We start from the raw sequence: 26,440 nt of genomic DNA, 5'->3' as shown, positions 1-26,440 counted from the left end.
GGCAACCAGGGCAGCTGCAGAAGTCCCCGACTTACGACCACAATTGAGCCCCAAATTTCCATTGGTAAGCAAGACAGTTGTTAAATGAGCTTTACCCCATTTTTCCTTGCTGCAGCTGTTAAGCCAATCACTGCAGGCGTTAACTTAGTAACACGGTTGTTAAAAGAATCTGGCTTCCCCCAGTGACCCTGGGGATGCTGCAATGGTCGTTAAGTGTGAAAAACAGTCCTAAGTCACTTTTTTTCCAGCGGACGTTGTAACTTTGAGTGGTCACTAAACGAGGACTGTTGCAAGTCAAGGACTACCTGTATGTTGCATGGGCACACCGAGGGGCCCCTGAGACTTGGCAAGACCGGCTTGGTCTCTGGGAGCCAGGAACTCTTGGCTCTGGGGGTCATTTTTCCTTGCCTTTCAGGGCCAGCGACGGAACCCGGTTAATCTCAGCCGGGCTGCCTCTCGAACATGAGTCGCTTCTACGACAGCATTGAGCCCAACGTGATCAACGAGGAGATGCTGCAGAAAGCGGTGGAGGAGCAGGGTCCTCAGGACGACGCCGGCCAGCTGGCCAAGAAGGAAGGCATCAATTTCAAGGAGGTCAAAGCTTTGCAACTGGATTTTAGAAGTAAGGGCCAGAGCCCCAAGGAGAGCATCTGTTTTAAATAAAAAAGGCCCTGCCTGCTTTCCACTACAAAGCTTTGATGGTTTACAAGTTGCCACAGGAACATCTAGTGGTTCACTGTGCATATTTAAGGAGGTTTCTGAAAAGGATTGGAATAATTGGGCATAATTTGGGAAGTAATTTTGCTAACTCCACCTTAAGCTACAGTTTGGTTGGTATTGGAAGGCCTGAAAGACCAGGCTGGGTACGGAGAAAGCCTATCCATGTGATTGCGAAGAGTTGACACTGACTGGACGGTCCATAATTAGTCTGTTGATAACACCTTTCCCCCTTCTCTTTCTACTCCACCCTTCTGTAATCGGTTGGCCTCCAGATGTGTTGGGATGCTCTCTGAGGTTGTTTGTTTTGCAGATATGTTGGGATGCTCTCCGTGCTTCATTGTTTTGCAGGTGTCAGATCATAAGTTATTTCCTGGGTAAGAATCTGCCCAGTTCTTTGTGAATGTTGTGCAATGTTGACCTGCTGTAATAATATGGCAAGACTGGGTCTTTTAGACAATTAGATACAATGGAAGTCTGAGAGTTTGACGTTCAGGACTGTGACTTGTCTTGGTTAGTATCTACCCTGATACTGCTAGTGTATTGACTATATTTGAGCCATCCTGAACTAAGTGGTTCTTTTCTTTCTCATGTGGTCTCAGATATCCTGAAGATCGACAATCTTTGGGAGTTTGTCAACCTCACAAAATTGCAGCTCGACAACAATATTATTGAAAAGATAGAAGCACTGGACTCTCTGGTTAATCTGGTTTGGCTAGGTAAGGTAAGGAGAACCACATCAGATAAATCTGCAAGTGCAATCCTGCATATGTATCTTTCATAGCTGATGTTTCTACATGTCAATAAGGCCATCTGAAATTGTGTCAAATGCCAGAGCAAACAAAATCTTTGCTACTTCTTGGCTGCTTGCCTTGCCCTGCCCTGCCCTGCTAGGTCCATCTTGACCTGAATAGATAATATGCTTTATTTCTCTAGGACTACGCTTTTTGCTCTTTCCTGTTACGTAGAATTGAGATTAGTGCAGTAGTCCCTTATTTTATCTTTCTGATCAGATGATATCCACATTGGGGGGACACCTGATGTGAGAAAGGCTGATAACAGTGATTTCATTTGCTTATTTACTGGATCTGTACCCAGCCCCATTCAACAGATTCTCGGCAGCTTTTGCTGTTCTCTCAGGAGCTGTTAACATCTGTCTGTACAAATGACTGTGTGGGTTTACAAGTCTTATCTGGGAGGAGTTTGATGGCTTCTTTGTGGGACTCACACTTTCCAAACCTGTTCCCACAGATTTGTCCTTCAACAATATCGAACTCATCGAAGGGTTAGACGCGTTGGTTAAGTTGCAGGACCTTAGTTTGTACAATAACAGGATCTCCAAGATTGAGAATCTGGATACGCTAAAAGAACTCCAGGTCTTTTCTATAGGAAATAATACTATCAACAACCTGGAAAATGTAAGGTTTTGATTACGAAGCATGTATAAATCTTTGGCACCCATTTCTTGGGTATTTAGTCAGTTTTGAATTCAGAATACATATTTTAGTTCATGCTGCTGCTCTTCTGATTTCCCCTTTATGGTAAGGTGATATACGGGGACAATGACACATCGGTGGCTAGATAATGAATCACAGCTAAGGAAGCTACCATAGATGACCTTAATAATTAGGATTTATTTAATGCTAAATAAATACGAAGGGTGGAAAGCACTTTACAGCATTTCTCTGGGTTGACCCACTTAGAAATATAATATATTGTGGATCTCAATATATTTTTTTAAAATGTTGAACTTGTATTGGAAATATTAAAATCTGAATAAAATTCCTCCAGGCCCAAGCACTATACAGTACTAAATTTTCTTAACAGAAGCTTCCTGAACCCAAAATCCATACTTCTCTTCTTTTGTCTTTTGTGAATATTACAGTATTTCTATTGATCAGATACAAGCTTCTTGATGACCTGGGCCTTTTTGTCCATCTACCACAGATGATCTATCTCAGGAAATTCAAAAATCTGCGCACACTCAACCTCACTGGGAACCCAGTGTGTGACAATGAAGCGTACGCCATGTTCATTGCGGCTTACCTGCCCAATCTCGTGTACCTGGATTTCAGGCTGGTGGAGGAAAACATGGTAAGAATCTCGAGAGCCATTCCTCATTGTAAACCGATGCGATGGCAAGACCCCACCCTCCACTCCCTCGGGGAGATTCTGCTTGCGTGACCTCAGCTGAGCGTCCTTCCAATCTCTCCTTCCTGCCAGCGAGAGATGGCCGTGATGAAGTACCAGTACGCCATAGAGGAGATGAGGCATGGGGAAACGCTGGCCTTGGCCAAGCAGAAGGAGTGGGAGGCCAGGGAAAAGGAGGTGGAATACCACAAGGTATGTTGCGCTCTCAGCGGCTCTGGGCCACGGGGACTCTGGGGAGAAGCTGCCAGATGCCTTCCGCCTGCCCAAGTTTTAATGAGACCTTAAAAATCACTGAGTTAGAAACGGAATCAGCAGCAGGCGTCTGTTTCGATGTCTGAAAGGAAAAATCATCCATGGGCCATTTGCGTAGCCCTGGAACGCAGTTCCCTATGCTGAAGTATAAAACCTGAAAAGTCTCCAGGGGAATGGCACAGCTGGATTCACACACCAAGCTGGGTGATCCTGGTTAAGTCCCAAATCCTAATTTACAAATCAGCACATCCTGCTGTGCTAAAATCAAATCCCCCATACCATACTTTAGTGTAAGGTGTGAGTTTACCACAAGGTGTAAACTTCCCATGCGATTTGTATGTGGTCATTTGTGTTCTGAGGACTCCTAACACAGAGACAGCCTTGCAGCCTTCCACTAACTTTTGTTGTTTCTCTCTCAAGTCTGCCTACGTGGAGTATCTGGATGGACCGTATCTCTTCGACAGCATGTATGCAGAAGATCCTGAAGCTTCTAAGCTGATGTACCTTCCTGGCGTTACAGCACTGTTAGAGACATATCCTTCCTGCTTTCGTACAGAATGAGGGTTGCGTTTTGAAAATATGATTTGAGGGAGTCCTCTGGTGTCATGAGGACTAGTGTCACACTTTAAACAACAAAAAGCAAACCCAGCTATGTTGAGTGGAAGGAATTTCAAAATTTGTGTTAAAAGTAGCATCATCTGGGGCAACTAAACCAAAACACTGTCTCCTGGTTCCATGCTCCAGACCGGTTTTCCTCAGTTGGGATCTGCAGAAAGTGAATGATGTCAGGAGGGTTCCAGGCTGACTTTATATTCTCTATGTATTTCAAATCCAAGAAGCTCCCCCAAAATCTGCTTTGCACGGTTCTCTCTGATCTACTTCCCAGGGAAGTCCAGAAACCTAGCATGGGAAATTGCTCCGGTGCTTATGACCGTTCCCAGAGAACCAGTTCAGATTCACGCCTTCGAGGCAGGAGCTCCGGTTCCCACTTCAACCCCAGCAGGAAATCAGCCTTGTATATGCCATGAAGCAGCCTTTTTTTAAAAAAAATAATAATAATTTTTGCTTCTTTGATTCCAACCACACCTACAAGAGTAAATTTGTAGAGATTTGCCGGACGCTCTTTGAATACGGCCTGCAGCAGCACAAAAGGCGAGAGGAAGAGATTGCAATTTTCTACGAGTGCCTCAATGAAGCCCTGAAAGACAACCAAGATCAGGGCACCAGCATCATTCACGAGTTTGAGAAGAAGCACCAAGGGGTAAGGTAGCTCCCTTGCCAGAATCTCTTTCCTTCCTGTTAACGGAGGAATAGGGACATAAGGAAAATATTTTCTGTATCATATTCCACAAGTAGACGATTGATGAAATTCAGAACCTCAGTGACTCCAAGATGGCCGAGTTAAAGCTGGTGGAGTACAACGATGAAATCACCAAGCTATATGAAACACTGATGTCTCTGGAGATGCAGCTGGTTGACCAGCTGGAGGTAAGGCCATGTACGTTTTGGGGGGAGATCTCCCTTGAAGACTGTTGGGATCTACTAAATGTGGTCGGTAGATTGGGATCTACAGTACGGAAAACTGGTCAGTTTCCATTCCAACCCTGCTGAGCAAGCAAGACTGCTAAGCATTTCTTATATTCTTAAGCACAACAGCAAATGATCATGGCCTTATATCAATAGCACCCAGACTTATATACTGCTTCACAGTACTTTACAGCCCTCTCTAAGCAGTTTACAGGGTCAGCACATCACCCCCAACCATCTGGGTCTTCATTTTACTGACCTCGGAAGGACAGAAGGCTAACACAACCTTGAGCCAGTCAGGATTGAACTGCTAGCAGTCAGCAGAATTAGCCTGCAAGACTGCATTCTAACCACTGCACCACCACTGCTCTTATGCCATACCTATCATTCCCCACTTTTCACATCTAGCAATGCCAGCAAACCAGGGGAAATGTAGTTTGTAAGCCAACTGGAATGTGAAAAGTCTTGTTCCTTTGGTTCAAATTCATCTGTCTTTTTTTCTCCCCCAAGGAAGTTATAAAAGATTTTGAAAGGAACATCGCCGATCTTGTCTCGATTTTTATAGAGAACGAGCAAGGATTATATCCTTTTGAGTGCTGCTGAGTGGGCAGGTGTCATAATTGAGGTAAAAAACGCTTCAAGCTGTTTCATGTATTGTATGTCGCCCAGAGATGCACAGGCCTGCCTTGATTTGTTTCGGATGTGCTTCTTGTCACCATAAAACAAAGCTTTTCTCAGTTCTCTGAAGTGAGCAAGGCTGCCCTGTTTTTCTTAACCTTCCGATGCACGATGGCACAATGCCGAGATCTTGAAAACCACCATCACGAGAAGCTCTTAGAAATAGCCATCAACACGCTGGAGAAGATAGTGAAGAGCGAGTACGATGAGGAAATGCCGGATGATGTTCGCATGGTAAGCTTCTCCTACCCCTCCCCTAACTCCCCTGGGACCAAGAGAGGCGGAATGCTCTTGTTCTGGATCAGCCATTAGACACCACCTACAGCCCCATCAGCGGCTCCTCAGGACCTTTTCTCAATGGCTTTGCTTCCAGCTCTTTGTCGACAAAGACACCATTGTCAACGCGGTCAACGCCTCCCACGATATTCACCTGCTGAAGATTGACAACCGAGAAGATGAAATCATCACCAAAGCTAACAATCGGGTTTATAATCTGATTGAAAAGGTAAGTGCAAATCCCTTGCGTTAGCTTTTCCTCAAGACAAAGCCGTTCATGAGAAAGGGAGAACTTCTAGAATGCTTAGTGGCCCTCAGTGGAGCTGGCCATGAAAGGAAAAACCAGCAGAAATGTTCTAGCTAACCTTAAGAAACCAAAAGAGACATCATGGATAAGAATTGAAGCTTCTTCAGGTTTCCCATCTTCGTTTTTCAATCCCTGAAGGTTCACACGGATGAAATTCACCGAAACCGAAGCCGTGTGCTAGAACTCAGTCACTATATTGATCATGTCCGTAGTGAGCTGGATAACTTGGACATCCTAGAGCAGTAGCTGCTGTCAGTCCTGAAGTGTGCAAACTCCATTTCTGGATTTAGATCCTGCGACTAGCAGTGAACCTGCCTGGCCATCTCCTTCTCCTTGAATCTAATCCATTGAATACAAAGAACGTATCCCGCTGCAGAGACTCTTTAATCCCCCAAAATGTTTAACGATCAAAATGGATAAATGGATATATTTTCTTTTAAAAAGAACAAAATGTATCAGGTTATTTTTGTCTGTCTTCAAAGCATACTTCCAAACAAAGTACTCACTTGTAGTCACCGTTTTTTTTATTTTCTAATAAAGTTTATAGAACTAATTTGGAATCAAGAGACGGTTCTTTAAAATAAAGGTGGCAGTGGATCCTGGCACGTTGGTTTGCAATATGATCCCTTTTAAATTTAATTGGGGGGAGGGAGAGAGTAGGATCTTTACAGTCACCAAAGGGGATATCGGTGGCATGTTGGATCTCCTAGCTAGAGTGTCTTCAATCTTAATAGAGGTGCTCAATTGCTGTAATATATTCTCACCTCTAACCACCTCTAGCTACATGTCCTCCAGGACACAGCAGGTGGCCTTCTATCCATTTTGGCAGGCTCACAGAGCATTCCAACACTCTGCTCTTGAAATCCATCTACCTGCCAGTCAAAATGCAGAACCTGGGAAACATCAAAATGGCCAGCCCAGGTGAGATGGATGGGAAGCCCTCCCAAAATCTTCCAGGGAGAATCAGCCTCCAAGGGAATGGGAGAGACAAGTCCCATCTCAAACTCTGTGGCCCAGCCATGCTCCCAGCTCCTCTCCACCATCCATTCCATCTGAATCTTCTTCAGGCTCATCTGGACTGCCGCGTCTCCTTCTTTGGTATCCCAGCTCCTCAGTGCTGAAGCAGCTTGTGCTTGACGGTGGAGTTTTCTAAGCAGAGGTGGACAAAAAGGGTGGCAGCAGCTGTGCGGGCCAGCAAGTCATACCTGTCGTAGTCATGGGCCCACTCCACGTTCCCCCAGTGCTGAATCTAGAGCAACGGAGATAAAAACAAACAAAACTGCAGCCCTTGCTTTCCACTGCAGGACTCGGGGCTAACCATACGTAACCATAAGTAAACTGTTCCTCTTCCTGGAAAAATCAACCAAACATCTCGAAGCAGGTTCAAGATGTCTGGCTGATTTTTCCAGGAAGAGGGACAGTTTACTTACATCCTAAGGGATATTCCTTAACTAAAGCCCTGTTCAGTTTGGATGTTCCTGACCTCCATTTAGATCCAATAATGGCTCTGTTTACTGATCAAAGCAAGACACAGTATCCTCAGCTACGATGCCATGAATAACCCCCGATTCACACAGGAGACAAAGCCATAAGCCACAGCTTAGAAAACAAAAGAGGTTTCCACTACAGATGAGCCAAAACGAAACAGCCACAATACTGTTGAGCAGTGTCTGAATCCACTTATAGGAATGTATGAAACTTGTCATATTGTAAGATTTACCTGATATTCCTCTTCCAGCCGAGATAGAAGGACAGCTTGTTCAACTGTTAAATGTTTGTCAACTAGGCTCATTGAAAGAATCAGAGACTTCAGTTGTGTGATCATGTATTCTATGCCTGGTGAGGAAAATATTGTTTAATAACAAACTAGTTTAATGTGTTAATAAAAGAAGAACAATTGTCACTTTCTTATAAAGTGTGTTCTTTTATGCTTCAAGGTGAGAACAGTTGGCTAAAAAATTCAATTTAAAAAGGGAAAGGTCCATTAATTGCCCCTTCTCAATCAGCACCACCACCACGTAGAAAGGCATGAAGAATGTTTTAATCCAATGCAGTTTGAAACCCACCAGATCCGATGCAATGTACCTTGAAGGGCCCAACTGTTATATGAAGCGAGGTGGCTAATGAAGGTGTCCTTTGTGCTTTGTGGAAGGGTAAAGCCCATTATGCTTGTTGAAGAGCCAATCACAACATCATATCTGGAGATGGAACAGAGTTTCAATACATCAGTCTCCAAGCAAGGAGGAAACAAAGTCAGAATCCAATTACTTTGGCACTGACTCACTGCTTATACTTACCTTTTCTCAGCCCACTCAATTACTGGGTCCCATTCATTCTTCTGCAGTTCTACCAAGGCTGGTGGCTCCTCCACCCGGTAGCTAAAAATCCAGGAATGTTTTTTTTAAAAAAAAATACAGTTAAGCCTGACTCACTCCTACATCTCAATATCTCAAATTTTTAATCTTCTCTTATTCCAAAGAAAAACATAGTCCTGCCACATGGACATAGCTACACTGCTCAAATTGTACAAATGTTTCTTTTCCTTATTGCCTAGTTCGAAAATTTTATTTTTTATTGGGTCACTTTTCCTCCAGATATCCAAGACAGTTTACATGGAAACCTTCCTCTGTTGTCTCTCATAAACAACATCCCTGTGAGATGACTGGCCCAATTACCCATAGCTCTTCTTGGATGACCTACACCTTACGCCACATGGAAGTCTTCAAATCTCCAATCTTAAATATAAACTAGAAGCCAAAATGAACGCCTACCAGATAGTATCTGTCTCCAAGAACTTCAGAGCTGCCTGGATGAGCTGATCTTTGCTTCGCTGCGATGGGTTATCCAAAGCTGTGTTGCACAAGCTGGTCTAAAAAACAGAAAGCAGTTGTTGTTTTTTTAATTCCATTTATATCCCGCCCTTCTCCGAAGACTCAGGGCTGCTTACAAGCTTAGCAGTAGCCTTCATTCTATGTATATGCCTGCTTATTAGGGCTTTCACACCCCTCCCAAGCGGCATTATTACAAAGTCAGCTTAATTGCCAATTAATTAGCAATCCAGACCTCAGACTCTTAAGCTATTAGAATCTACATATCTGAACAAAAAGCACCAAATTTCTTGTGCAAATGTTCCGTCACTGGCTCTGCCAATTTGCATCTTACACGATTTTAATACAGATCCAGAATTTTCGTTAAATTTGGTCTACCAAGTTTTCATAATTTACATATTTGTCTTTGCCAAAAGAATAAACAGTTTCCTTGTAAACAGAAAATACACAAAATTGGGCTTTCTTTTTTGGGGGGGGGTTCCTAATGTTCCAAGTTCTTTGTTTTTACTGTTGTTGTTTTTTAACATGGTGACTGTAGAAAGCAGTTCATCATTACCTAAATCATTTACCAAATCAGCTTTTGTAAATACAGCCTGCTTTCTCCTAACATAACTGTAGTTTCAGTAATCCTGGCTCTATTTTATTCAAAGAGACCCAACTGACTGTGGTTCCAAATCTCCATTTGCTCAGCTGGCCCCTTCCTTTCACGCACCAGGTGCATAGCATAGAACTTGATAGTGTCCTGCTGGGCATCCCACTCAGTTGCCACAGCCAAAGCCAGGGGTTCACTGGGCACCGTGAAGAGCTTAGCTTGGGGAGTTTTCAGCTTCCGGCTGTCCAAGTTGATTTCAAAGCCACCTGAAGAGAAAGACGAGACCATGGCAGTAAATATCGCCGTGCTGCAACTTGCTTTTATTTTGTTCTACTTCAGCTTCAAAAGATGAACATTTACCCTATTCCTGCCCACTCGGTAAAGGGGCAAGGATGAGGATGGCAAGCTTTGCCATTAGAGGACCTTCCAAGATTGGTTGAAAAGAGCATTCTGGGGGCTGAGAAGCCCACATCAGATATAAATATTTAGGCTTTGACAATGAGTGACATATTAACAAAAGTTTTCATAACTATGAAACTCTAGAGAACCACCTAAGACTTTGGTGGTCTTGCTCGTTTCTAACAGTGTAATATCCTGCACTGAATGAACATGGATTTCCAGCTGACCACACAGACACAAGTGGGATTTTAGAAATATAGAGCAAGATATAGATTCATTTTCCTGTTTGGCCACAAAGCTCCTTTATTCCTCTAGTCTAGTGCATCTTCCAATAGCACAAATGGGTCCAAATAAACAAATATAACAATGTAAAATTGTCCTTACTTTCTCCCTGGGAGATGCTAACATTTTGGTAAAATCTTTTTCTTTCTGCAAGACAGAAATACACAAATAGTTAATCTACATACCGTACCTAGTTGACATCGTCCAAATAAATTGAAGCATAATTAGGCACCATTTAAATAAAAATCGTCTAAATCAAACCGCATTTGTTTTTTTAAAAAGACCATTAAATGTCCATGTTTTCACCCCGATGTAAAAGACTCTGCATCAGACGGTACCGTATTGTACCGTAAAAGTCAGATTACCCAAATAAAGGACAAAAGCGACTCTTTAAAAAACGTGAGTAAATCTAAAGCCAGCTTTCCGGAATAAAGGGTATAAAGTCACAGTGGCCACAGGGCGTATAATCCCCGCCTCACCTGCCTGGGCCGCGTAAGGCCGCCTGAAGGCCGCGGGGGAAGCCTCCGGGCGGGTCGCGGGGCGAGCCGGCGCCAGGGACCCCTTGCCAAGCAGCCGCCCGAGGCTCCCTCGCCACATGCCGGTGAGAGGCCCTCCGGAGGCGCCCGCGAGGCTCCCCGCCGGCCGCCCAGAGACCCTCCGGGAAAGAAGGCGACTCCCACGGCGGCTTCTCTCAATCGGCTCTCCTCCTCCCCAGAGGTAACCGTCCCGCCCCTGCGGGCGCCGCCATCTTGCCGGGGTCAGAGGTGGCCGCGCGGCCAATTGGCGTCACAAACGCGATTTGTCCCCTCCGCCGCGCCGTGTCCCCCGCGGAAGCGGCGTCCCCTCCCGCCGCGCACGTGACCCGCGCCGGCCAATCGGGGCGCGGCGTGGCCCGGCGGGCAGCCAATCGGCGGCGGCGAGGGGAGCGGGCCGGAGCCGAGGCGCAGCGGTCGGCGTCCGGGCTGCGGGCGGGCAGGGAGGGAGGCGGGCAGGCCGGCCGGGGGAACGGGGGACGGAGGACGAGCGAGGCCCGCCCGCCCGCGTCGCGCTGGCGCCGGGCGACCCGGCCGAGATGCCGGTGCGGAGCTCCTGCCGCTGCCCGCCGGAGCCGGCCCCGGGAGCCGCCGCCCGCCTGGAGCCGCCGCCGCCCATCAACACGGCGCAGCCCGGCGTCAGCACCAGCCGCCTCTACAGCGGCGCCAAGTTCCGCGGGCAGCAGCGCTCCAAGGGCAACGCCTACGAGGTGGAGGTGGTCGTGCAGGTGAGCCGGAGCACAGGACCCATCCTCCCCGGCGGCGCCTGCGGCCTTCCCCCTGGGCCGAGGAGGATGCGCTTCGTAGTCCCGGGAGGAAAAGGAGCGGGTGGCGAAGACGAGGGGTTTCTTCTCCCCCCCCCATCCCCGCCCACGGCCCTGAGGCCGCTTTAATGGGTCCTTCTCCCTTTCGGGGAGGGGGCGAAGGGGCTCCGTGGACGCGGACTCCCCCCCCCCCGAGGAAGGGGGGCGAGGAGGGTTAGGAGGTCCCCTTCCAAGACAAGCCCCTCGCCCGCTCCTGGCATCTCCCCTTCCGCCCCAGTTTTGCGGGGATTTGCAAGAACGGTGGGCTGCAAAGACCCCCGGGGTTGGGGGCTGCAGGGCGTGAGCGAAGCCCGGAGGGAAGACCCTGGGACCCCCCCACACACACACACACAGGAATCCAGGTGTGCCCCGCAAGTGCAGAAGGGGGGAGAGAGGAGGGCCCCCCATTCTGGCTTAGATGGGGTGGCTCCCGGTTCCCTCCCTGATGGGGCCTTGGAGGCGCCCCTGCTCAGTGCCCCCCCCAGCCCTTTGGAGCAGCCCAGGGATCCCAGGGCTCCTGGAGAGCCCCCAAGACCTGGCTCTTCCCCCAGGCAGTGGGCTGGGGTGGAGGCTGAGCCTTGGCGATGAGCAGGAGAGGAGATAAAGGATGCTGGGCTTTTGATCCTTGTCGTTTGGGGGGATTGCTGTGAGCTCCCTAGGATTTTTGCATGGGAGAATTGGTGGGGCTGTGTAAATCCTGTCCATGAAATAAAAGTAAATAAATAAGCATTGCCAGGCATCCCACTGAGAGCTGGAGAAGGCTTGAGTTTCAGGAGGCCGGTTGTTTCGTCCTTGCTTAGCACTGAATTGAGCATTTGGGGCTCAATAGGTGAGCCCACGTTTTAGGGAAGAAAGGCTTTAGATGAGCTTTAGATCTGCTGGTGTCAGGGCTGGTATTTGGGAGATGTTGTAGCCTTCAGTGCGCCTTTATGTCAGTAAAATAGGTTTGCTAGTAATTTCAGAGTTCTCTTTGGATGCGATATCTCCAGCTGATGCCTTGGGAACCTATTTGCACAAGGGTCTTGGTCCCAGCTGTCAGACCCCGAAGGAGCAAACCATGGTCTTCTGGCTGCCCGATCTTGGAAATAAAATGTTAGCTCGCAGAGAACTCTGGTCAGTCCAGCAGAGTCCGTTTTCTTATGCCCAGGCCACCCATGGGCTGTGTCTCCAAAGACTCATGTGTTCTTGGACAACTTCCATCCAACATCCAGGCAATTTTTAGAACCAGACCTGCATTGTTTCCTTTGTAATCTGACTTACCCTCTCAAAGCACAGACAAAGCGATGCCTTAGTCGTAAAGGTCAGGAGCCCCGAATAGCATCTGCTGGTCATTATTCTGCTTTTGCTTCCTGGGCTATATTTGTCAACCTGGCAAAATTCTTTCCAGGTGACCCTGTGAAAGAGACTTTTGACATGAAAGAGAGGCTTGAAGCTGCATTTTCTTTTCCAAACCGTTCTCGCGAGTTCTTTCGAAGCAGATAAAGCAGATGGGTCAATCTGGGGGCTTTGCTTTCAAGACCAGCTTGATGCGTGGAAAGGTTGAGGCCTGTAACTGCTTGAGCCAAGGAGGATAGAAAAGGCACAGAGGAATCTGATGGGGGGCTTTTGTCTTTGACAGAAAGGGCTGGCACTTGGAATGAGGATGAGGAAGCTCAAGACGAGGAGAGTTGCAGGCTAGACGGAAGAACAACGTGGAAAGCACACATGGGTGCCGGCTCTTTTCCTGAACTGTCTTGATCAGGGATCTTCAAACTTGGCCCTTTTATGACTTGTGGACTTCAAATCCCAGAATTCCTCAGCCAGGCACGCTGGATGAGGAATTCTGGGAGTTGAAGTCCACAAGTCATAAAAAGGCCAAGTTTGAAGACCCCCTGGTCTTGATGAATGGTGTCGGTGGTCAAAATGTGGTTCAGGAATTGAGAGAACAAGGCTGTTTTCAGTGCTGTGGTAGCTTCTTGAAACATTGCCTTTTTCAGAAGGATGAAAGTTCAGAGAATGTAGCAAAAATGCGTTAACTCTGTTTTAGTCCCGTTTTAATTGAAGCTCAGGGCATCTTGCTTGTTTCTCAGTTGCAGAGGAAGATTCTCTTGAGATTGTTTTATCTGTTTGTTCCAGCCTTAGGCCCTGATCTTTGGATGGTTTTCCTTTTGTTTTCCAGCATGTTGACATGGATAACTCCTATCTCTGTGGATATTTGAAGATTAAAGGCCTTACTGAGGTATGTGTCTGGAGCAGACTGGGTCATTCTGGAGGCGTTCTTCAATGCCCACGCACATTTAGGAAAGTAGAGGGGAAAAATAATCCTGGATTTCTTCTGTATGTTCATCATGCCCCCACTTCACTCCTTTACTCACAGGAGTATCCAACACTTACGACTTTCTTTGAAGGAGAAATAATCAGTAAAAAGCATCCATTTTTAACCCGGAAATGGGACGCAGACGAAGATGTGGATCGTAAACATTGGGTGAGCCCCTTGCCTTTGATTTCACTAGCCTGGGTCCCCCTGCCTATGGGTAGGGACTGAGAGTTACAAGAGCTATTTTACACAGGTGGTGTTGTAGAAATAGGATTCGTGGAGATTTCGCCCTGACTTGCTAGCTTTCCATGCAAGGTCACACTTTGGGGAAGAAGGAGCATTTCTTGGGTGTTTGCTGCACGGTGTCCCAACTCAGTGAGAACCTGGGATAATATTTGCTTTGGAATGTGTGTGCTCTTCAATCAGCCCAGGACTGTCAAGGGCATCAGTGATGTGTCTCCCCTTTTCTCCTAGGGGAAGTTCCCAGCATTTTACCAGTTCGCAAAAACATTTAACTCTGATGATTTTGATTATGAGGATCTGAAGAATGACGACTTTGTCTTCATGAGGTGGAAAGTAAGTCGTTTGAGCACAGTTCCACAGGGTGCCTTATGAGGGCTCTGGGTGGTAAGGGGCTAAACTTGGATTTAAATCCCTTCCCCTTAATCTAAGAAAAGTAAAATTACTTTTATTTGCTCCTCCCAGCAATCTGTTTCTCTCAGCCTTAGCAACTTCAAGATTTCAACTCCCAAAACTGGGAGTTTCTCATGCTAGCTGGGGAATTCTGGGACTTAAAGTCCACGCATCTTAAAATTGACAAGGTTGAGAAACACTGCTCCAAACTGAGATTTGGTTCAGCATGTTTATTTCATGTATAATAGTACACGAAAGAACGTTAATTCCCTTAAAAGATCACCTTTTAGGTTAAAAAAAAATCACATTTGTAGCTTTCCCTGTCTTTCTTTGTTTCATTTTTGTGCAGGAGCAATTCCTCGTCCCAGATCACACCATTAAAGACATCAGTGGGGCATCCTTTGCTGGGTTTTATTACATATGCTTTCAGAAGTCTGCAGCATGTATAGAGGGCTATTACTATCACAGGAGTTCAGAATGGTAAGAGGGGAGATTGAACCCTTCCTCGCCCAAGACCAGGTTGTAGTGACACCGTCCTGTGTGTTTGCTGTGCTTGGGAGACTAATGTATTGAGATACAAATGAACTTATTTTGTCCACCTGACGAGTCCAGATCACATCAGGCCAATAGTTTGCTGCTGAGGGCCATCTGGGCCCAAAATCTGATAGCAACAGCACTGACACTTATATACTGCTTTACAATGCTTTACCACCCTGAGTGGTTTACAGAGTCAGCGTGTTTCCCCCTACAATCTGGGTCCTCATTTTACCAACCTGGGAAGGATGGAAGGCTGAGTCAACCTACTGTAACGCTCTCTACATGGGGCTGCCCTTGAGGACCACTCGGAGGCTTCAACTGGTGCAGAATGCGGCCGCGCGAGTTGTGATGGGGGTTTCCCGATACTCCCGTGTAACACCTCTACTCCGCGAGCTGCATTGGCTCCCGGTTGCCCTCCGGGTGAGATTCAAGATGCTGGTGATGACCTATAAAGCCCTAAATGGCTTGGGTCCGGGATATCTGAGGGAACACCTGCTGCTGGCATCAAGTTCCCTTCGTCCTGTGCGCTCCCACAGGGAGGGCCTCCTCAGGGTGCCGCCGGCAAAGGATTGCCGGAGGGCGACACCCAAGGGGAGGGCCTTCTCTGTGGGCGCGCCTGCCCTTCGGAACCAGTTACCCGTAGAGCTCAGGACTGCCCCAGATTTTCGTTCGTTCCGCCGGGACCTGAAGACCTGGCTCTTTGAGCTTTCCAGGCAGGACTGAGGATTTTTAATTTTTAACCTATTGCAATTGGGTTTTTAATTAGAGTTAAGGGTTTTAGATTTTAATTAAGGATAATTTAATTTATTTTAATTTGTTATTAACTTTTGTATTGTTATATTGTTTTAATCGCCTTGTGAACTGCCCTGGGTCCTACGGGAGAAGGGCGGTATATAAGTTTAAATAATAATAATAATAACAACAACAACAACAACAACCTTGAGCCGGTCAGGATCGAGCTCTTGGCAGTGGGCAGAGTTAGCCTGCAATACTGCATTCTGACCACTGCGCCACCAGGACTCTCTGATGCTGTCGTTACAGCCTTGGAAACCTGCTGCCATGCTGCAGAATCAGCCCAGTTTGTTCTGCTCAGCCTGTTTTCCTTGCTTCCCCCAGGTATCAATCTCTGAATCTGACTCACGTCCCTGAGTACAGCGCGCCCATTTACGAATTCCGGTGACAGGGATGCCAAGAGCTTCACCAAGAGATGGCCAGTGAGGCCGGGGGGTGGGGAGAGAGGAGGAGGCGAGTGCGAGGGCGCATCTTCTATTCAGACAACGGGGATGTCTCAGGACAGAAGACACCAGGCTCCCCTCTTGCAGGCATCTGGACCGGTCTGAAAGCACGAAGGGGAATCCACGGGACTGCCGGAGCCTGATCCTTCTTCCAGCTGCGTGGCCAACCTGATTCCGTAGCCTGGCCTCAAGGCTACCGTTCAATGCCCTTTTCTTGCAAAGCTCGCCTCTCGGGATCGCTGACAATCCTTTCCCTCTGCTCCTTTTGGGGGGAGGAAATGTCCACGTCTCCCCAGATCTCCTTGGAATAGAAGAGAACATAAGTTGCTTCCTGCTTATGTTGCTTCCTCCTTGGCTCTGTGTAGGGGTTCCTCCAGAACGTGGGGGGTGGGCCTGTCTGGTCTAAGCACTACTTGAGGTTGGTGTGTCTGGCCCACGACTGCAGCGTTTGCTAAGGAAGCAGTTGGTCGAAGGAAGCGGGGCCTGGCTGGGGTGGGAGGAGCAATCTGCTCCTGCCGGTTTACAAGGCTAAACTTTCTTGCTAGCCAGTCCCAGCAGCGCGAGCTTAAAGCAACCTGCAGTGGCGGGAAAGCTAGTTATGCTGATGCAGAATTTGCAACATTAAATGGAAAATGTTTAAGGACTTCTTTAAAGTGAGGTGTTTTTATGGCCCACTTCCTCACCGCTGGCTCAAAGACTTGTGTGGTAACGTGCACAAATTATTCTTCATGATATTTTACAATGGCTGCTTTTTTAAAAAAAAAAATTCCTTCTGGTGAAAATGAGTGCGAGCTCACATTGATGGTGATGAGCTCTCTGTAATTATCTCACAGTGTTGCCACCTACTCCTCACGAAGGAAGCGCTTGGTGGTGGTGTGCACGCCGGGTTTACCCTGCAGAAAACGATTGATGTTCGCTCGGACTTTGTCAAACCTTCCTCCCCTCCCCGAATAAACTGGTCTCCTGAGACTTTAAAATGTTCAGTGACTTAAGGCCTCTGCGCCAAACTTCATGCATGTTGTGGTAGTATAAAAGCAGCTGTCCTGTTTCCTAGGGCCTTGAGAGGCTTCTGCAACCTGCTTCTCCGCATCGTTGATGGGGGTGGGTGGGAACCGCTCTGCCACTCGAGTTTTCAGAGCTGGAACGTGACGCAGCTTGTGAACCGGGCATGCTGTCCTCCTCGCTTGCTTGCTTGTTTGCTTGCTTCAAAACGCCTAGAATCCGCCTCCTCCTGCAGGTGCCTTGGACTTTGCAGTGTCTGGCAATGGACAGGGACGGAACGTCCCCCGTGGCCAAAGATTACAGGTTGTGGTTGCGTTCTCTTTGAGGCTCGGCCTTCCTGTGTGGCAGGATCAGAAGCGCTCGTGGTAGCAGTAATTGGGCGGAAGAAGAATTTCCTTCTCCAGCACTGTGTGTGTGTGTGTGTGTGTGTGCGCGTCACAGTCTTGGGGAGGGAATAAAAATGATAGGGTGCGCTCTTGATGTATGGAATTTGCTTCCCGGTTTTAGCTGCCTTGAATGATGGGGTCAAAAAGTGTCGCTTGTGAAAGAGGTCTCTGGAAAAAAAGGACTTGGAAGTGGTAGGTGGGGGCAGCAGTCTTCTCTGGCTCTTTGTTCTTCCTGATAGCGAGCCACACTGGAATAAACAATGCAGAAGAAGATAAGACATGTTGGTTGCAGAACCCTACTTTAAAAAAAATGGAATTTGGCTTGTTGAGATATAGACTGTTTAAAAGAATAACCACCAGCCTACCCCATACCTGTATCCTTTGGCACAAGGTAGCTGTGCATTTTAAGGTGGGCTCTTTGCTTCCCTTAGCCACAGTGTAAAGCAGAGGTGTCCATCCTTGGCGAGTCTCAGACCCGTGGCTGGCTGGGGAATTCTGGGAGTTGAAGTCCCCTGGTCTTAAAGTTGCCAAGATTGGACACCCCCTGGTGTAAACTGAGTTGCTAATGCGTTTGCAGAGCCTAATCAGTCAGGCAGAAAACCCATTTAGCCTGCATGCAATATATTCACACCCAGCCACAAAAGAAGAGCATCCTACAAAATTCCCAAAGCCTCTTTCTTCTCTTAAAAATCACAACTCCCTCCCTTCTGCTTCTCCCACTCTGCTTCTGGGCAAACACAGCCTCTTGTGGAGAGGTAGTTGTGCCTGTAGCTGGATAGGCATCACACCAACCTGTCCCAGGTGCAAGTTACAACTTTCCTATAACCTTTGGTGCAGGGGGGGTTGAAGTTGCCAGGGGAAGAGGATGCTTCCTTCAGGCTGAGTTAAAGGGTTTTCCAGAGCCACTCCAGCCAGTGAGGGTGAACAGCGAAACTTAAAGAATTAAACTTTTATGGTAGAAGTGACCTTGAAAGGGCTGGCCAGGGAAAAATTGAGAAATTACGTGGGGGGGGCAGGCACCTCCCCAGTAACATACAGGAAGAAAGTGAAAGTGAGGCTGGTCCTGTCCACGCTTTGTAGGGCAAACCCTTGGTTGCTGCTCCTTCTTGGGCTGTGCTCGCTCTTGGCATAGAACCCTGGTTTGGTGCACTAACAGATGCTTGCGCTTGAGGTGAAATAGGTGGGAATTAAGTTGGTGTGCAGGAAGCAACTTTTGAAAATAGCCTCCCCCCCCCCCCGCCCCCAAAGGCTTGTCTTTAATTCTCTCCATCTCCATTAAACTGAAGAGCTTGTTGCCTCTGGGTTTAATTGAGAAAAGCAGACAAAGCTTGTCAAAGAGGACTTCAAGGATGGGATCTTCCAAAATGTATAGAAAAGATTTTATAAAGTTAATCAGAGTATTAAAGAGTATTTATAGATGAATTGCAGAAAAGAAACTGGGTTTTTTTTTCTTCCAGAGTTATCAGTGTCCCAAATAAAAGAATGTGTATTTAAAAAGTATCCATGTGTGCTCTTTATTTTATCCCTGTGTCACAGGTTGCCCAGCTGAATTAGGCTCACAATTCTTAAGCAAGTTGATACTTCCCAAAAGGCCCAGAACCATGTGGACCATTCTAATTGTTTTCCCTGGGCAGAGGAGGTTGTAGAACATCAGTATTTCCATCTGTGGCAGGGTAGATGCTACTCGGTAGGAACTTTTTTTTTGGGGGGGGGGGAAACCAAGTCCTGGATGTCTGGACATATGAATAATTGGGCCAGCTCCATGATGTACCTTTTGTGCTTGTCAAAATTTCACATTCCTACTTTGTTACTTCAAACATTAGTCAAAGGCACTTCTAATTTCTGAAAATAAGGAGGAAAACTCTCTCTCTTCCATCACTTTCTTGCAAGACGGCATAATGGCTGCTTTGCATACTGGATATGTGGATGATTGAAATAAGATCAGCAGTTTAAAAGTATATTTTGTGTTTGGCCCGGTCACTGTGATATTATAGGGCTCTGTTTTGCCCTCTGCCCTTTGCCAAGGAGCCTCTTAACTCTCCTTTGAGGTGGAAGAGCCATGTAGGGTGGGCTTTGTAATACTTGCAATGTGGGTTTTGTAGTACTGTTGCACTGGCCAACCTTAGCCAATAGCCATTTGCAGCTCTGATGGCCTTAGCCCTGCCCCCATCAGCTAAAGAAGCTTCTTCATTTGTCCTTGGGGTTGTAGACATCCAGGGAGAAGCAGATATTCAGAAGCAAGTATGTCAGAAATGAAAAGAGGACAGAAGTAGCACTTAAGTCATGGGAATGGGGATAGGATGGGGGAGGGGAAGAGACTTGGGCTGATTCCTTCCTATTATTGAAATGTGTACATAGCTCACGTGTACATGAGCTATGTACAGATTTAATAAATATTTCAATATATGGGTTAAGTAATATTTTTTATATATGTGTTAAATAACATGTTAAATTTTTGCCCGCTGACCAATTCTGGGGGTTGAAGCCCACCAGTCTTGTAGCTGCCAAGATTGGGCAGCCCTGGCTTATTTCATGGTTTGTAGTAACCATTAAACAAACCAAAGCAAAGGGGAAAAAAACCTTGGTACTGTAAGCTTCATACAATCCTTTTGGCTTTTGCGCCGCCTGCCCTGCTGTTCCAGGTCTCCCCGACAGGGGCGGAACGAAACACTCGCCTGTCTGGGTTGCCGGGCGGAGGGCTCGGCGAGACGGACCTGCCCGGGAACTACTTCCGGGGCAGCCCGTCCCTAATCGCGGTCCGCCCGAGTCGCCACGATGGGGATCCTGGAGAAGATCGCGGAGATCGAGAAGGAGATCGCCCGGACCCAGAAGAACAAGGGTGAGGCGGGGCCGGGCAGGGGCGCCTCCCCTGTTGGAGGGAGGCCTGAGGGGGGTCTGCAGGCCTCGGGAGACGCCCCCGCTTGGCCGCTTGCAGGGAGGAATCCCGCCGGCAGGGCTACTTCAGTGGGGGTGGGGTGGTTGCCATTTAACGCAAAATAAAATTAAAGGAGGTTTTGTCCCCAAAATCTGACTTGTTCATATGGGTGTGCACGTATATATGTAGTGTATGTGTGTGTATTTGTATATATGTGTGTGTGTCTGTGTATCTGTGTACGGGTGTGTCCATTTATGTTGTTTCATGCACTTTCTAAATACAGTAAGCGGCTGCATAAATGAACTGTTTTCTTTCTTTCTCTGTTTTATTGTTCTGTTTGTTTTACTTTCGCTTTCTTTAAACTTCCTTTTTGTTTCTTCATCTTTTTATGGTTGTGGTCCCCCTAGAGTAGCCCGTGGTGAGGCAGGCGGCAAATAGATTTAATAGTAACAGTAAAAATAATAAACGACTGGTGCCTCCAGTAGGAGCGGATGCATTCCTCCAGAACGTAGCAAAGCCATTGAAACCCCCAGGATTCCCTTTGGGCCAGTTTGCCTTCTCCTCTTCCTCCTCTGCCACCTCTTCCTCTTCTTGCCAGCCTCCAAGAAGCAATGGACTGCCATCATCCCCACCCTGCCGGTCCACAAGTGTGGGAGCAGATGGCTGGCACAGCTTGCATGTTGCATGTGCGGAAAATCGGAAGAGGAGCAGAAAAGGACCGCCTGGGATTATATTTACCGAGTGTAGCAAGAAAAACGAACAAAGAAGTGTTACTACAGCATTATGATGCTTTAGATTTATTATAGCAGCTGCCCAAGGAACTCCCAGTGACTGAAATGAAACAGATTGCCCCGAGTCTCTTCCCTCCCCCACATTGGCTCCTTTGTCACCTGTTTGTTCTTTCTCCGTTTCCCCCCCCAGCCACGGAGTACCACCTGGGTCTGCTGAAGGCCAAGCTCGCCAAGTACAGAGCTCAGCTTCTAGAGCCTTCCAAATCAGCTGCGGCCAAAGGGGAAGGCTTCGATGTGATGAAGTCGGGGGACGCCCGGGTGGCGCTGATCGGTTTCCCTTCCGTGGGTAAGGTCAGTGCTGAGCAGAGAAGGAGGACTCTTCGGGCGTGGCGTTGAAAATAAGTTCTGCTTTCTGAATCTTTGCCTTCTCTTTTAGTCCACCTTTCTGAGTTTAATGACTTCCACAGCTAGTGAAGCAGCTTCTTATGAATTCACGACGTTGACCTGCATTCCTGGAGTCATAGAGGTAAAGGCACTTCTCATGGACTCCCTTTTGCCTCGGGTAGCAATTAAGCCAATGTAGGTATTGGTATTTCTATGAAAGCGAAGCTCATAGGTGGCTGTGCTGCTAATTAAATCAGCACTCAGATTCATGTGAGATGCTTAGTGGTGGATTGCCTTTTCTGATTTTTCTTCATTTATGTGCAGTACAAAGGAGCCAATATCCAGCTTCTAGATCTTCCTGGGATCATTGAAGGAGCTGCTCAAGGTTGGAATTCCCTTCTGCTTTTTAACTACTAAATAACTCACAGGGTTGTGGTTGTTGGGAAAATAGGAGGAGGAAGATGTATTGTTCTGGATACGTTTGCCGCCTTGGGTTATTTGCCAAAATAATAAAGGCAGGATACAAACAAAATAAAAAATAATTGAGGCCTGTCAGATGGGGAGGGAGGAAAGCTGCCCTTGGGCTGTCGTAGGGGAAAGCAATGGTTATGTCAACTTTCAGAGAAGGGATTCTGTTTGGATTGACCAGGTCAATCCAATAAATGAAATGAAATGAAATGAAACAGGAGCCCAGCCTTTTTATGCCCTGCTTCTTTGTCAGCTTCTCGACAAGAGTCATTTCTTTTGTGTTTTTAGGGAAGGGCCGAGGACGCCAAGTGATTGCGGTGGCCCGGACCTCAGATGTCGTCATCATGATGCTGGAAGCCACCAAGGGAGAAGTGCAGAGGTCAGCAGAGGGAGGGGAGGGGCCTCTGAGGGGCAGAATGGCGTGGGAAGAGAGCTCAGCCCTTGGGGGTTTCTCCTGAGAGGCCACCTTGCTGTTTTTGCTCGCATGTGCAAAATATAAGGGTTGCTGTTTGGAGCCAGGCTGCAGGGCATGCTCCTGCAAACATGGATTAGGCCAAAAGGTTTGAGTGCGTGCTGTGATTCCTCCTGCAGATCTCTCCTGGAGAAGGAACTGGAAACAGTTGGCATCAGGCTGAACAAAAGTAAACCCAACATCTACTTCAAGGTGAGACACAGGAAGCTGGTTGCGCTGTGGGGAGAGCTAGCATCGAGGGGCATTCCAGCGTTGTCCTAATGGCACCTCTGTCTTCCCTCCAGCCCAAGAAGGGAGGCGGCATCTCCTTCAACTCCACCGTGACCTTGACTCAGTGCTCGGAGAAGCTGGTGCAGCTCATCCTTCATGAATACAGTATCCTTTCTCAGGATCCTCCTGGGGGTGGCCTTAGGGCCCTCCCCAAAGACCCAGGCCCAGGATTTTAAGGGGAGGGGCTTGATAAGGAGGTGGACGAGCTTGGCTGGAAGTTGAATCCCAGCTGTGCCCTGCCCGTGTGGCCATAAGCAACGTGGGCCCCACGAAAAGTGATGAGCCTTACCTCTCGCATCCTAAGAAATCTTCAATGCCGAGGTTCTGTTCAGGGAAGACTGTACCGCAGATGAATTCATTGACGTGATTGTCGGCAACCGAGTGTACATGCCCTGCCTTTACGTGAGTGGCGTGCGAGAAGTTTCCTTTTGTAACAAACGGGGCGGGATAATTGGTGCCCAATCCTAATTAAATGGAGACGTTCTTTGTCCTTCCGGCTCCCGTTTGCCAGGCGTTCAGATAGCTACATTCGGGGACTAAAATATTGTTCTGATCTGAGACAATCAGGTTCCCAGCACTTCCCTGGAGGAAAAATCCTGCAGCTGATTATTTTTTTCCTCCCAAATAAAATCAACTGTCCTGGAACGTTCCTTTGCCTGGGGTGGGGACTTATAATTAAGTTACCCTGTGGTAAAGTGGGTGGTCAATGCATTTCGTAAATAAATTACATTTTAGAAAGTAGGTGTGAGGGATCAGAGTGGAATCAACATCAGGGTCCAATGTGAATCTTTCTCTCCCCCCGCCACTTCCTCTGTATCTTAATTTAGGTTTATAACAAAATTGACCAGATCTCTATGGAAGAGGTGGACCGCCTGGCTCGGAGGCCCCATAGCGTCGTGATTAGGTAAGGGAACCCCCAAGTCCTGCACAAAACACGAGTTATGGCTGCGTCTGTTGACGGTTGTGTCTTCCCAGCTGTGGCATGAAGCTGAATTTGGACTGCCTGCTGGAAATGCTGTGGGAATATCTGGCTCTCACCTGCATCTACACAAAGAAAAGAGGCCGTAAGTGACGCCCTGGGAACGGCCCAGAAAACTGGGTCGCACCTGAGGATTAAGGGGAGGTTGGGAAAGCCAGTATTGGTGGAGGGATAGAAGCTTCTCCTCCCCTCACCGAAAAATGCTCCTTCCTTGCAGAGAGACCTGATTTTTCAGACGCAATCATCCTGCGAAAGGGGGCCTCTGTACAGCACGTGGTGAGCCCCGGAAGCTCTCGGGATCCTGGGCTGGAGGGTTAGGAATCTCATTCAGACTCCCCCCCCATCCAGAGGGAGGGATCTCGACCTCCAGCAACCTCAGCAAGGGCCTTGTCGTGGATCTCCTGCGAGTTGAAATCCCCTCGCCCCGAGGGGAGATGGCCAAGCTGTGCCCTCGGATGGGGTGGTGGGAATGCGGCTCTCGTGCCTGAATCTCCCGGTGTGACCTCGGTGTGGAGGGATGCTTTTGAGTCGAGGCTACACGGGGCTCCATTCTCCCCTACCTGACCGTTTCCTCTTTTCAGTGTCACAGAATTCATCGGACGTTAGCTGACCAATTCAAGTACGCCCTTGTGTGGGTAAGTGTTTGCTGAAGAAGCGGGGAGTCTGGTCTTTCATTCGGCCTGCTGGCCTTGGCCATGCAGAGAAAGAGTCTGGGGTGCAGTGATACTCTAGTGCTCCCTGCAGGTGGAAATCCAGCACAGCAAGGGCAAACTTTCCATCCAGTCTCAACTGCTGAGGCTCTGCTTTTCTATTGGCAGCGAACTGTTTTTCCCAGGAGAACATTCCGAAACCGTCTCCTCATCCCAGCTGCCTCTTGAAAAAGCACCTTTGGTTCAGTCACAGCAGCATCTTGGATGAGAATCCGAGCCTCTGACGCTGCCCCCCTCCCCCCTTGTGCCCTTTGGCTGGGTCAGCTCTAGAGTTAAACTTTATGGCAGCGTTTCTCAACCACGGGATGGACTGGGGAATTCTGGGAGTTGTAGTCTACCCCTCCTAAAGTAGCCACGGTTGAGAAACATCGCATCCTTCAGTCCGTCTTCTCTCTGCCTTTCAAGGGAACCAGCACCAAGTACAGCCCCCAACGAGTCGGGCTCAGCCACGTGGTGGAGCATGAAGATGTCATCCAGGTGGTGAAGAAGTAATCGCCCGTACCTCGCTCCCCTCCGCAGAGTTTCCGTGCAGCTTAAGTGTGAAATGTGTAAGACCTAGACTGCCCCACGTGGTCAAAGGAGGCGGGGCTGGGAGGACACTCTTCACCATTTCTAAAAGGAGACACGGCCACGGAGGGGGGGCCGAAGCTTTTTTGGGACGCAGAAAGACCAGGGTTTTCTCCCAAGTAGGGAAACTTGCTTAGATGAAGCCTGTCGCTGAGGGTCCTTCGAGCACTCGATGGGAGACCGAACGAGGGTGGCAGCCTGGCTACCTCTGATCAGCGGCCTCAGATTTGTGACCTGGTGACCCTGGAGTGGGATGTCGGACCCGGAATCAAGAACCCACCTTTCTCCCTTCAGAACTCAGCCTTGCCACCTCTTCTCTGTGGACAGGAGATCCATAAAGGAAGGATCTGCCCACACACTGGAGCCTGGATCGATGAGTCCTCCCCCCTCCTCCCTCCTCATTTCACCAGGTCATCTGCTGCTCCCATAGCCCACCCCCAGACTTCGACTCCAGACCCATCAGCCCCCTTCCCCCTTGACCTGCTGCTGAAATAAAGGATGGTCCTCACGTCTCTTTGGAACTTCCAAAATGTTCATGTAGCACTTTCCTTAGATTGCTCTCAACACCGCTTATGCCTTCAGGGGCCCTCCTGACGTTGTGAGTGAGCCCATCCTGTCTGTGGGGCACTTCCCCATAGCTTGCCTTGCCTTTTTCCAGGCCGCGTTATGTGTGTGTGTGTGTGTTTTACTCCAGTCCACAGCCTGGCCCCACAAAGGTTGAAGACTCCCAAATAGTTCTTAACACTTCTTCAGCTTCCAGCTTTTTTGGTGATGAGAAAGTGAACGCCAACCGTTTTCTCTACTGTAGGCTGCTTTCTGGGTGTTTAATTAATTAATTTGACTACTGGCTTTCATTTCCCGCCCCCAAAAAAGAGCTTTCAGTTGAAGCTTGCGTGAATGAATCAAAAAGGATTTTTAAAAGCCCATTAAAGGAAATAGATGAGAGGCAGTTCAAATCCCCCTTGAGCTGGGGTAGGCAACCTTGGCTCTTCTATGACTCCTGGACTTTAGCTCCCAGAATTCCAGCTATCCTGGCTCAGGAATTCTGGGAGTTGAAGTCCAGGAGTCATAAAAGAGCCAAGGTTGCCTACCCCTGGCCTTGAGAAGGCTCTCGGTGACCTTGTGAGGTCAGTCCCGAACTTTCCCTGAGAGCGTTGTGGTTTGGGGGTGCAGTAAGCGAAGTGGGTCCCTGCTCCTGGGTATTGAGGTGACCCCTGTCCTGCCCCTCTGCCAATGCTTCCCCTGAAGGACGTTCCCTCCTCCCACTTCTTTCTGTCCAGCCACCGCAGGGAAGAATAGCTGCCATCAAATATGCATGGAGCCGGCAGGTGTCTGGCAGCCGGTCTGCAGGGCAGGGTCCACGCAGGGCAGGCAGTCGCGGGTGAGTTGCCCCTCCAGGCCTGTCCCTTGGTTTGGAGAGCGAAGGCACGGAGTCGCCTGTCCTCCCCAGGGTTTAACCTGCTCCCAGGCCAGGAGGCGGGCAGCAGTTGCCCAGGTAAGCGGGCTGTGCCACTTGTCGCCATGACGTCTGATCTCTGCATTCAAGAGGG

General features: G+C 48.3%; 4 protein-coding genes across 7 annotated transcripts; 3 read left to right on the top strand and 1 right to left on the bottom strand.

Moving 5' to 3' along the window:
- Window positions 1-138: 138 nt before the first annotated feature.
- On the top strand, window positions 139-6,237 carry DRC3 (dynein regulatory complex subunit 3). The gene is made up of 12 exons (XM_081338586.1): window positions 139-622; window positions 1,320-1,436; window positions 1,969-2,135; window positions 2,665-2,811; window positions 2,941-3,060; window positions 3,541-3,670; window positions 4,227-4,381; window positions 4,477-4,608; window positions 5,158-5,228; window positions 5,436-5,559; window positions 5,699-5,830; window positions 6,047-6,237. Exons 1-12 carry the CDS (start codon window positions 463-465, stop codon window positions 6,152-6,154), a joined length of 1,563 nt encoding a protein of 520 aa, XP_081194712.1. The 5' UTR covers window positions 139-462; the 3' UTR covers window positions 6,155-6,237.
- A 168-nt stretch (window positions 6,238-6,405) lies between these two features.
- ATPAF2 (ATP synthase mitochondrial F1 complex assembly factor 2) lies at window positions 6,406-10,746 on the bottom strand. 2 transcript variants are annotated; one of them, XM_081338584.1, is made up of 8 exons: window positions 10,489-10,746; window positions 10,112-10,156; window positions 9,449-9,594; window positions 8,680-8,777; window positions 8,206-8,286; window positions 7,994-8,106; window positions 7,629-7,744; window positions 6,406-7,057 (listed from the first exon to the last, which is right to left on the bottom strand). In XM_081338584.1, exons 1-8 carry the CDS (start codon window positions 10,604-10,606, stop codon window positions 6,908-6,910), a joined length of 867 nt encoding a protein of 288 aa, XP_081194710.1. In that variant the 5' UTR covers window positions 10,607-10,746; the 3' UTR covers window positions 6,406-6,907. The 2 variants fall into 2 exon arrangements, with proteins under 2 accessions (XP_081194710.1, XP_081194711.1); XM_081338585.1 differs by having other exon boundaries at window positions 6,409-7,157.
- A 199-nt stretch (window positions 10,747-10,945) lies between these two features.
- Window positions 10,946-18,928, top strand: GID4 (GID complex subunit 4 homolog). The gene is made up of 6 exons (XM_081337896.1): window positions 10,946-11,270; window positions 13,504-13,563; window positions 13,702-13,809; window positions 14,116-14,217; window positions 14,624-14,754; window positions 15,928-18,928. Exons 1-6 carry the CDS (start codon window positions 11,082-11,084, stop codon window positions 15,989-15,991), a joined length of 654 nt encoding a protein of 217 aa, XP_081194022.1. The 5' UTR covers window positions 10,946-11,081; the 3' UTR covers window positions 15,992-18,928.
- Window positions 18,929-20,143: 1,215 nt separating this feature from the next.
- Window positions 20,144-25,402, top strand: DRG2 (developmentally regulated GTP binding protein 2). 3 transcript variants are annotated; one of them, XM_081338523.1, is made up of 13 exons: window positions 20,144-20,273; window positions 21,231-21,391; window positions 21,477-21,566; window positions 21,749-21,809; window positions 22,181-22,271; window positions 22,484-22,556; window positions 22,649-22,739; window positions 22,939-23,036; window positions 23,462-23,538; window positions 23,610-23,698; window positions 23,831-23,889; window positions 24,195-24,248; window positions 24,729-25,402. In XM_081338523.1, exons 1-13 carry the CDS (start codon window positions 20,210-20,212, stop codon window positions 24,813-24,815), a joined length of 1,095 nt encoding a protein of 364 aa, XP_081194649.1. In that variant the 5' UTR covers window positions 20,144-20,209; the 3' UTR covers window positions 24,816-25,402. The 3 variants fall into 3 exon arrangements, with proteins under 3 accessions (XP_081194649.1, XP_081194650.1, XP_081194648.1); XM_081338524.1 differs by lacking the exon at window positions 20,144-20,273 and having other exon boundaries at window positions 20,300-21,391; window positions 24,203-24,248; XM_081338522.1 differs by lacking the exon at window positions 20,144-20,273 and having other exon boundaries at window positions 20,312-21,391.
- Window positions 25,403-26,440: the final 1,038 nt, after the last annotated feature.

Source organism: Vipera berus (genome assembly GCF_964194415.1).
Source record: "Vipera berus genome assembly, chromosome: 13".
NCBI lineage: Eukaryota > Metazoa > Chordata > Lepidosauria > Squamata > Viperidae > Vipera > Vipera berus.
This window is presented reverse-complemented; position numbering and strand designations above follow the sequence as displayed.

What these genes read in the sequence shown, in the direction of transcription:
- DRC3 (XM_081338586.1), top strand. Translation starts at nt 463, where the DNA reads ATGAGTCGCTTCTACGACAGCATTGAGCCCAACGTGATCAACGAGGAG. An exon ending in TTTGCAACTGGATTTTAGAA is followed by an intron (nt 623 to 1,319) that starts GTAAGGGCCAGA and finishes ATGTGGTCTCAG; the next exon opens with ATATCCTGAAGATCGACAAT. An exon ending in ATAGAGAACGAGCAAGGATT is followed by an intron (nt 5,229 to 5,435) that starts ATATCCTTTTGA and finishes CTTCCGATGCAC; the next exon opens with GATGGCACAATGCCGAGATC.
- ATPAF2 (XM_081338584.1), bottom strand. Translation starts at nt 10,606, where the DNA reads ATGTGGCGAGGGAGCCTCGGGCGGCTGCTTGGCAAGGGGTCCCTGGCG. An exon ending in ATTGAGTGGGCTGAGAAAAG is followed by an intron (nt 8,107 to 8,205) that starts GTAAGTATAAGC and finishes TTCCATCTCCAG; the next exon opens with ATATGATGTTGTGATTGGCT. An exon ending in TAACAGTTGGGCCCTTCAAG is followed by an intron (nt 7,745 to 7,993) that starts GTACATTGCATC and finishes TTTCCTCACCAG; the next exon opens with GCATAGAATACATGATCACA.
- GID4 (XM_081337896.1), top strand. Translation starts at nt 11,082, where the DNA reads ATGCCGGTGCGGAGCTCCTGCCGCTGCCCGCCGGAGCCGGCCCCGGGA. An exon ending in AGATTAAAGGCCTTACTGAG is followed by an intron (nt 13,564 to 13,701) that starts GTATGTGTCTGG and finishes CTTTACTCACAG; the next exon opens with GAGTATCCAACACTTACGAC. An exon ending in TTGTCTTCATGAGGTGGAAA is followed by an intron (nt 14,218 to 14,623) that starts GTAAGTCGTTTG and finishes ATTTTTGTGCAG; the next exon opens with GAGCAATTCCTCGTCCCAGA.
- DRG2 (XM_081338522.1), top strand. Translation starts at nt 21,146, where the DNA reads ATGAAACAGATTGCCCCGAGTCTCTTCCCTCCCCCACATTGGCTCCTT. An exon ending in GCATTCCTGGAGTCATAGAG is followed by an intron (nt 21,567 to 21,748) that starts GTAAAGGCACTT and finishes ATTTATGTGCAG; the next exon opens with TACAAAGGAGCCAATATCCA. An exon ending in TCAAGTACGCCCTTGTGTGG is followed by an intron (nt 24,249 to 24,728) that starts GTAAGTGTTTGC and finishes CTGCCTTTCAAG; the next exon opens with GGAACCAGCACCAAGTACAG.